The sequence below is a fragment of the Hyperolius riggenbachi genome, chromosome 4 (genome assembly GCF_040937935.1).
Source record: "Hyperolius riggenbachi isolate aHypRig1 chromosome 4, aHypRig1.pri, whole genome shotgun sequence".
NCBI classification, from domain to species: domain Eukaryota; kingdom Metazoa; phylum Chordata; class Amphibia; order Anura; family Hyperoliidae; genus Hyperolius; species Hyperolius riggenbachi.
Genome location: NC_090649.1, coordinates 175,715,159 through 175,724,316, shown reverse-complemented (window position 1 = coordinate 175,724,316; position 9,158 = coordinate 175,715,159). Strand labels below are relative to the sequence as shown.

The 9,158-nt window shown below is 49.5% G+C and overlaps 1 protein-coding gene across 2 annotated transcripts in view; it reads left to right on the top strand.

Annotated features, from left to right (window-relative positions):
* Positions 1–4,372: 4,372 nt before the first annotated feature.
* The window catches only part of RPL22L1 (ribosomal protein L22 like 1), a 460,839-nt gene continuing 456,053 nt past the window's right edge, over positions 4,373–9,158 (top strand). For both annotated transcript variants that reach the window (XM_068281012.1, XM_068281011.1), the window contains exon 1: positions 4,373–4,478. In XM_068281012.1, the coding sequence (XP_068137113.1) occupies positions 4,470–4,478 (9 nt within the window). In that variant the 5' untranslated portion in view covers positions 4,373–4,469. The remainder of the gene's footprint in view (positions 4,479–9,158) is intronic.

The following is a 9,158-nucleotide window of genomic DNA, read 5'->3' as shown; positions in this document are numbered from 1 at the left end:
CAGGCAGGCTGGTGACACTCCGTCCGGACCCGAGGCTTTCCTAGCATTTAACCTTAGCAAGTGTTTCAGTACATCCGCCTCCCTCACTGATGGTGGGGGTGAGTGAGGGCTCAGGGCTACAGTGGCAGATTGTGCAGGTGGCTGTGGGAGTCCTGCAAGTGCTGGCTGGTTCTCGAATCTGCAGTAGAAGTCACTGAGACTCTCGGCAAGCTCAGTGCTCAGTGTGGCATGCTGAGGGGGGGGGGGGGGGGGGTTGTAGTTGGTGGCAGCCTTCAGTCCTTTCCACATGGCTCGTGGGTCGTTTGAGGAGAGGTTCTGTTCCAGCTTCTCTGCGTAGCACTTCTTTGCGGACCTCAGCTCTCTGTTCAGGTCGTTTCTTGCCTTCTTGTATTCCTCCTGGTTGCCGGATTTATGTGCGGCTTCTTTGCTGCGCCGTAGTTGTCGTAGTCTTTTTGAGAACCACGGTTTATCGTTTGGATACAGTTTGAAGGTTTTAGTTGGGATACAGGAGTCCTCGCAGAAGCTAATGTATGAGGACACGTTGTCTGCCCACACGTCCAGGTTAGGCGATTCCAGGGCCTTCCAGTCTGTGCAGTCAAAGCAGGCCTGAAGTTGAAGTTTGGCCTCACTTGACCACACTTTGGAGGACTTAGTGACAGGTTTTGAGGTTTCCAGGCGCCTTTTATAAGTAGGTACCACGTGGATGATGCAGTGGTCAGATGATTCTAGTGCTGCCCACGGTGTCGCTTTGTATGCTTCTTTCAGGGCCGTGTAGCAGTGGTCGAGGGTGTTGGCACTCCTGGTGGGGCAGGTGATGTGCTGATGGAAGCAGGGCAGCTCTTTGCGGAGGTTGGCCTTGTTAAAATCCCCCAAGATAATGAACAGCGAGTCCGGGAGTACTGTCTCCCACTGCATGATGGTATCACTGAGATCACGCAGGGCAGCATTTACCTCTGCATCAGGAAGGATATACACACCCGCGAGGATGTAGGAGGAGAACTCCCTGGGCGAGTAGATTGGCCTGCAATTGATGAGGAGGAGTTCTAGTTCTGGGGTGCATTTCTTGGCCAGTACAGAGGTGTTTGAGCACCAGGCGGAGCTGATGTAGAAGCAGATGCCGCCCCCTTTCTTTTTCCCAGAGAGGGTGCTGTCCCGTTCTGCTCGGATGAGGCTGAAGCCTGGGAGCTGGAGGGCACTCTCAGGGATGTCGTCATGGAGCCACGTTTCAGTAAAGCAAAAGACTGGGGTGTTGTGACCGAGTTCCCTCTTGTCGCTGAGGAGTCTCAGCTCATCTAGCTTGTTAGGGAGGGAGCGGACGTTAGCGAGGAGGACTGCAGGGATGGCTGACCGCAGGCCCCTCCTCTTCAGCCTCGCCCTGACGCCTGATCGACAGCCCCTGCGGCGCTGGCTACAAGGAGGCCAGGGAGCAGAAGCAGTGATTACTTGGACATGGCTCCAAACAGAGTTGTACAGGAGCCCATCCTCCGGGTGTGCGGCTGTGATATGTTCCCATTTGAGGAGCTGTGCTCTGGAGTAGGTGGTACGAGGGGGGAGGGGTAGCATTTGGGGCATGGATGGTAAGCCAGCACAGTGCGACTGGAATGTACAACAATACTCGTAATAGTACTAGTAATAGTTCAATAACAGTCTATCAGCAGTGTGACACAGATGTAAGAGGCGAGTACAATAACTGTCCATCCGCAGCAGTGTGACACGGATGTAAGGGGCATGTGCAATAACAGTCCATCCGCAGCAGTGTGACACGGATGTAAGGGGCATGTGCAATAACAGTTCATCAGTAGCAGTGTGACCAGATGTAAGGGGCATGTGCAATAACAGTCCATCAGCAGTGTGACCAGATGTAAGGGGCATGTGCAATAACAGTCCATCAGCAGCAGTGTGACACAGATGCAGGAGGCGGGTGCAATAACAGACCATCAGCGGTGTGACACAGGTGTAAGGGGCATGTGCAATAACAGTCCATCGGCGGTGTAACACAGATGTAAGGGGCATGTGCAATAACAGTCCATCGGCGGTGTGACACAGATGTAAGGGGCATGTGCAATAACATTCCAACCGCAGTGCAACACAGATGTAAGGGGCATGTGCAATAACAGTCCATCCGCGGTGTGACACAGATGTAAGAGGTGTGTGCAATAACAGTCCATCAGCAGTGCGACACAGATGTAAGGGGCATGTGCAATAACAGTCCATCAGCAGTGTGACACAGGTGTTTCAGCAGCAGTGTGACACAGATGTAAGAGGCAAGTGCTGTAACAAGTCTATCAACCAAACCATCTGCCGTGCGACGCAGATGTAGTGGCAAGTGCAATAACAGACCATCAGCAGCAGTGTGACCCAGATGTAGGGGGCATGTGCAACAACAGTCCATCCGCAGAGTGCCCTAAGTGCAAGGCATGTGCCCTACGGTCCGTCAGCAGTGCGACACATGTGCAAAACGGAGAACATGTGCAACACACTCACTCAACAGTGGGACGCGCGTGCCCACCAACCGCCCTTCAGCAGTGCAGCACAATCCATAACCTGGCAGCGACAAAAAAAACTATTTGATGCACAGACACCAGCTGGTTTCACTCCGCTGAAACCCCGTGCCCAATACCGGTCCAAGACCCCAGCAGTACCCCCAGAGACCCACGGACCGTGTGGCGGGCCCAGAGAACAGAAGTCTCACCTGGTGGCAGGAGTCTTGGTGACTGTGGAAAACTGGATCCGCCGTGAGGTAGCCTCCTGGGTTGTTCAGCCACCTCTGAGCCGTCCCGTCGGAGGTGCAGGAGGCGGAGGGCCGCAAGTACAGCCGGATGACGGCTGAGGAGCGGTCCTGGACTGGGGCACTGCGTCCGCGGCTGGAGGCTTCCGTCGGGCTGCAAACCGGGAGGCTGCCTGGCAGCGGGGGCTGTGCTCTGCGCTGTGGATCTGGCAGAGGCAGCCCCGGAGCTGTGGGTCTGGCAGAGGCTGTGGATCTGCTAGTGGCGTCCGGCCACTGGAGGTGAGCTGGGCTGATGCGGGTGAGTCTGGCCTGGTGCACGGCCGTGGATGGAGGGATGCAGACACTCGAGCCTCCTCGTGCGGGACCTGGGGGGCACCGGGCGCGAGGGAGCAGATCCGCGGTGCCGGCAGGGGAGAAACACACGTGCTGGGGTCGCTCCACGTGGGTGGCCTTTCCGTTCCGAGCCGACCTCGAGAGCTGGGGCACTGCCCGCTGGGGTAAAATATGATCCTCACCCCTAAAACTTAGCCAGTTTGACTAACTAGACTAGAAAACAAAAAGGGAGAGGGAAAAACCAGGAAAACAGGGGAAAAAAACAAATGTATCGGAGCCCTATGTGCCGTGGCAGCCTATCCAGCGCCATCTTAGGTAAAGAAAAGTTGTCTCTTATGTGCATTTACTGCGGAAATGCAGTCTGTCATTACGTGTATTAACTGGTGAAAAGTTGTCTCTTATGTGCATTTACTGGGGAAACGCTGTCTGTCATTATGACCAAACGAGGAAAAACAGAGGCGCCAAAAGTATAAAAACAATTTCTAAAAACTATAAAAAAATGCTTAGGAGGCAGTGGTGGACTTACCTCCCACAAGCAGACTCAAGAGGCTGTATTATTCAACAAAATATTTATTGGGTATACTCCAAGGGGATTTCGCAACGCGTTTCACAGGCTTTGCACCCGCTTCCTCAGGCAATAAACAATAGGAGCATACATCAGCAATTGGTCCGGGACACGCTTGGCGCGTCCCGGACCAATTGCTGATGTATGCTCCTATTGTTTATTGCCTGAGGAAGCGGGTGCAAAGCCTGTGAACGCGTCATGATTTTTTGCGGAAACTACTGACTTTTGTGGACTTTCACCGCATTTTTTACGCATGCGGGTAATTAATGCGTAAAATTTTATGCATGCGGTAAATTTCATGCATAAACATTTGTGAATGTCAAGATGTTTTTTTTTCAGTCGGGAATTTACCGCAAGTGCATTTCCGCATGCGGAAAATCATTGAGAATAGAGCCCATTGTACAGCACCACGGAATGTGTTGGCGCTTTATAAATAAATAATAATATCCAGTGAATTACTACTATATCAGCGTTTACTGTAATAAGATTCTTGTTTATAATGTTTGAGGAATCTTGATAAAGTAAAGTAACTACTTGGCCAGTTACTTTGAAGTGCACTATAAAGGGATTCTACTGTAACGTCAAATTAATGAAGGGACATTCTATGAACAGGTTGGAAGAACAAGCACGGCTTCAGCCTTCCAGCCAGACATGCAGACAGAAGTAGTACTGCCCTCCCAGCGGAATCTGACTCGGCAACACGCGGACACAGCTCTCGTCGGATGTGACGTGCCGAGGAGGAGTCACACAAGTGAGTCGTGGCTACGTCACTGCTGCTATATAAGCCGGAAGCCTGCGTCATTCTGCCTCTTAGAAAAAGGCTCCTTCGCTTTTACGGCAAGCATGGCGCCGGTGAGTGGTTCGCGTGTCACCCGGCCGGTGTCTGTGCGGCGGGACTCGGAGCGTGTGGCTGCTGCAGCTAGGGCCGTAGTGCTGAGCGCCCCGTGCGGTTAGTCATTTGCTGATTATAGGTCACAGATGCGGCTAAGCTGCTGCTACGGTGGGAGTCCTGCTACCGGCTTGTAGGGAATGGCGCTGATCATGCTGTGCGTTTATAGGAGTAACACATACCGGTACATTCATGACTGGTTAGTTACATCAGTTCTAAGAACACAGACCTGCAAAACCGTTTCTGACAGCTGAAGTACCTGTTAATTGTAACGGGAAATTGCCCAAGTCTGGAATTAAAGCTATACTGGCTGCTGTGCACTGCAGATTGTGTGATCATCAGAATTTACAAACTGTTCAGGAGGGGTTACACAAATGGGCATAATTCTTTACCCCTTATGGGGCAAACTGGTCCATTACTCTGAGGCCTTGTTAATAGAGGCGTTTTTGTAAAATTTTAAGCGTGGACGATTTTCAAAATCTCCCTGAAAGTGCTTATGCAACGATTCTCTATGAGAGTTCATATCAGAGCGATTAGTTTACAATCTGCTTTGAAAAGCAGTGCTTTGGCCATTTTTGAGGTGATTTGCCTCAATGGAAGGTATAGGAAAAACAATTGCTTTAGCAAGTGATTGTGTATTACTGTATCATGGACTACACAGAAGTGCAATTACCGCAATTGATCCCACAGATCTGTTGCACACTGACAAGGGTTAACTGCTCCTTTATATAAAATGGCAACCATTCACTGTCAGTTTTTAATGAGTGGACTGTCCCCTGTAGGCCATTGGCTCTGACGCTGTTCTGACAGGCTGCTCCGGTGTGCAGTCAGGTCCGGTAGGCAGCACATACTCCAGTAAGTGGGAGCATTCTGCACATGTGTAGTTTGCCAAGACCCTCAACTGCATGGGCAGAACTGCAATTTGGCGGGGCGACTGGGTCCACACATGCAGACCTAGGCATGACCAGTTACCAAAATGTGCATAGCCAGTAAAATATGCTAATGCACGAGCGTTTCCTTTTACTGGGCATGTCTGGTTTGGCACTATCTGGAAAAGATTTAACTGAGGGACTAGTGACCCAGTGTTTCTCAAACCTGTCCTTGTGACTCCCCAACTGCATGTTTTGCAGGCAATGGCCTCAATTCAGTAAGCAGTTTAGACTAGTCTACTGATGGTAAGGTCAGTTGCATCAAAGGGGAATTTACTATTACCTAATGTTTTAGACCTGGTCTAAACCATTTAGTAATTAGGTCGGTAAAGCAGGGGAAATTATCAAAAGATGCAATTCACAAACTAGTAGCTATGACTAACAGCCCTCTCCTTTGATGAGCTCTCCTCTGCATACAATTAAACTCCTGCATAATTAATTCAAAAGGTTCCATCCTCACATCTAAAACACCTCACAATTACGTTACCTACAGAAATCAGCTGGGCTAATCTATCAGAAAAAGTGGGTGTGGTTACTTGTTTGCCTTTGTGAATTGTGTAATTACTGAATGTTAGACCAGGCCTAAAACCTTACACCAAACCATCAGTACACTAAAGGCTCGTACACAGGTCTGATCAAGTCCATCAGTCAACCGACAGACAACTACACGCTGTACTGTCTGCTGAAAACCCACCCAGCGGGAGGTGACGACGGACCCGTCATTGCCCTTGATCAGACGTGTGTACGAGCCTTAAAAACAATCTGTCGATTAGTCTAAACTGTTTAGTGAATTGATGCCATTCTCCTCTATGCACAGGTGGGGAATTTAGTGTCTCAGTTACATGGGATCCACTTAGCTGAGATACTAATTACCCCACCTGTGCATAGGTGGTTGCCTGCAAAACATACACCGTTGGGGAGTCACAAGGACAGGGCTAGTCTAATAGTTAAAAGCAGGGCTGTGGAATCTGTACAAAAATCCACCGACTCTGACCGCTCAGTTTAGGACTCCTCGACTCCGACTCCTCTAATTTGCATATTACAATCTTGTTGATTGAAAGTATGTAACGTGAAATTCGTCTCTTAACCTCCTGAGCGGTATGGACGAGCTCAGCTCGTCCATCACCGCCGGAGGCTGCCGCTCAGGCCCTGCTGGGCCGATTCTCTTCAAATAAAAAGCAGCACACGCAGCCGGCACTTTGCCAGCCGCGTGTGCTGCCTGATCGCCGCCGCTCTGCGGCGATCCGCCGCGAGCAGCGGCGAAAGAGGGTCCCCCCAGCCGCCTGAGCCCAGCGTAGCCGGAACAAAAAGTTCCGGCCAGCGCTAAGGGCTGGATCGGAGGCGGCTGACGTCCATGACGTCACTCCGCTCGTCGCTATGGCGACGATCTAAGCAAAACAAGGAAGGCCGCTCATTGCGGCCTTCCTTGTTTATTCTGGGCGCCGGAGGCGATCGGAAGAACGCCTCCGGAGCGCCCTCTAGTGGGCTTTCATGCAGCCAACTTTCAGTTGACTGCATGAAATAGTTTTTTTTTAATTAAAAAAAAACCCTCCCGCAGCCTCCCTGGCGATCTCAATAGAACGCCGGGGAGGTTAACTGCCAACACTTAGGAATTTTAAAAGGCAACTGAAGTGAGGATATGGAGACTGCCATATTCCCTTTAGTCATAGACTAAAACTAGTCCTTGGTAAGGGTACTTGTAAAAGGTACAGGCCGGAACAAAGCATCTATCGGGCCCTAGGCAATGTAACTGTGGGTACATGTAAAGGTGGCAATACATGGTACAATTTTTTTCATCCAATCTTACCAATTCTTTGTAGTGTAAGGGAACTGCCTAAATTATCCTTTCAGTATATTCACTTAATTTACCCTTCTACTACAGAGAAATGGTAAGATTGTATGAAAAAATTGTATCATGTATGGCCACCATAGGAGTGATGTGCAGGTACTCTGCAGGGGAATAAGGAGTCTTCCTCTATTACACATTCTTCATGCACAATCTGAACCAGGTTTATGGGTGATAGACAACACCTGTGTTCAATGTGCGCAACATTCTCCGTGGATTCCCTGCAGCTCTGTGGAGAGTGCATATGTAGAGTATAGTACTACTGTGTAACAAAGTAAACCTGAGACAGATGAAATTAAAGTTTTATACATACATGGGGCTTCCTCCAGCTCCCTTCAGGCTAATCAGTCTCTCGCTGTCCTCCGCCACCTGGATCTTCTGCTATGAGTCCAGGTACTTAAGTCTGACGCATGCACACACTCCGCTGCCGGGAGCGTACTACACCTGCGCAGCACTGTTGCGCAGGTGCAGAACGCTCCTGGCTGTGGAAGCGGCATGCGGCTGGACTGCGCTGACTGGCTGAATTACCAGGACTCATAGCAGAAGATCCAGGTGGTGGAGGTGGACAGCGAGGGACTGATTAGCCTGAAGGGGGCTGGAAGAAGCCCCAGGTATGTATAAAACTTTTCTTTTTAATCCTTTTCAGGTACCATTTAATTCATAGTCACCAAACCAAATTTTAACATTTCAAATCATTTGATTTGATGAGCAGAGTACGTACATTTGCATAAATCAGAATTTACGCAGAATTATTTCCATCTCATTGACCATCTCTATTAGTGACACGGCTACACATCAGGCTTTATACTTACAGCATAGATGTTATTTCGTATATATGAGATTCCTGTGTACACATAATATATATACAGTCACAATCAGATGTGTATATCTGTCTTTAAAAATACGGGGACTGCTTTATTGAAGCAAAAAAGTCCATAATCCGCACACTCAGTATGAACCAAGTTCAATATTTTAATTCAAGTTGAGTGACACATTTTCCCGACTCAGACTCCAGGCACCCAAAATTGCTCAGACTCCACAGCCCTGGTTAAAAGTGCAGGAAAGGGGAACTGGAGGGTCTCTGAAGGCTAGCATGAAGGCTTGCAGGATAGTTTAAAGGATACCAGAGGTGAAAAAAACCACGGAAAACGGGGGAGCAGGCATATACGGTCACCTGTGCCGATGCCTACCACTCCCCCGTTGTCGTCCCTGACCCCCACAATGGCCTCAATTCATGATATATGTTCTATTCAGCTGCTGTGCCCTTCCAAAAGCTGGGTGACTGGTTACTGCGCATACACAGCCCTGGCTGCACGCCTCCTCAATCATGTTTAGTGTATGTAATAGCAGTTTTTATGAACTGCACAAGCCCAGAATGCCTTCATCCATGGGAGTGCAGTTCGGAGGTGCATGGCCCAGGAGCGGGCATGCAGCTTGCAGAAGGGCACAGCTGAAGAATGGAAGAGCGCAAAAAGACCGCAAAGGACCAGGGCGACTACAGGGGCAGGTAAGTTAAACTGGCCACCTATATTTCATAGACCCTTAACAAGCATGCAGATCAGATGTTTCTGACAAATCTGACACAATTAGCTGCATGCTTATTTCAGGTGTTATACAGACACCACTAATGCTAGAATGGTCAGCAGTATAGCCAGGCAACTTGTATTTGAAAAGGAAATATGGCAGCCTCAATTTACCTCACTTCAGGTTTCCTTTCTGCAAATCCAAACTTTGGGTTTGAGTCCTGATCTAATAGATACTAATAATTGTAGTGGTGCTCCTCCTGTAGGGACATTAAACCTGAGATGGGGTAAGAGATTTGATATTTACCAGCCGCTTCCTCCAGCCCCATGAGAACAGATACGTCC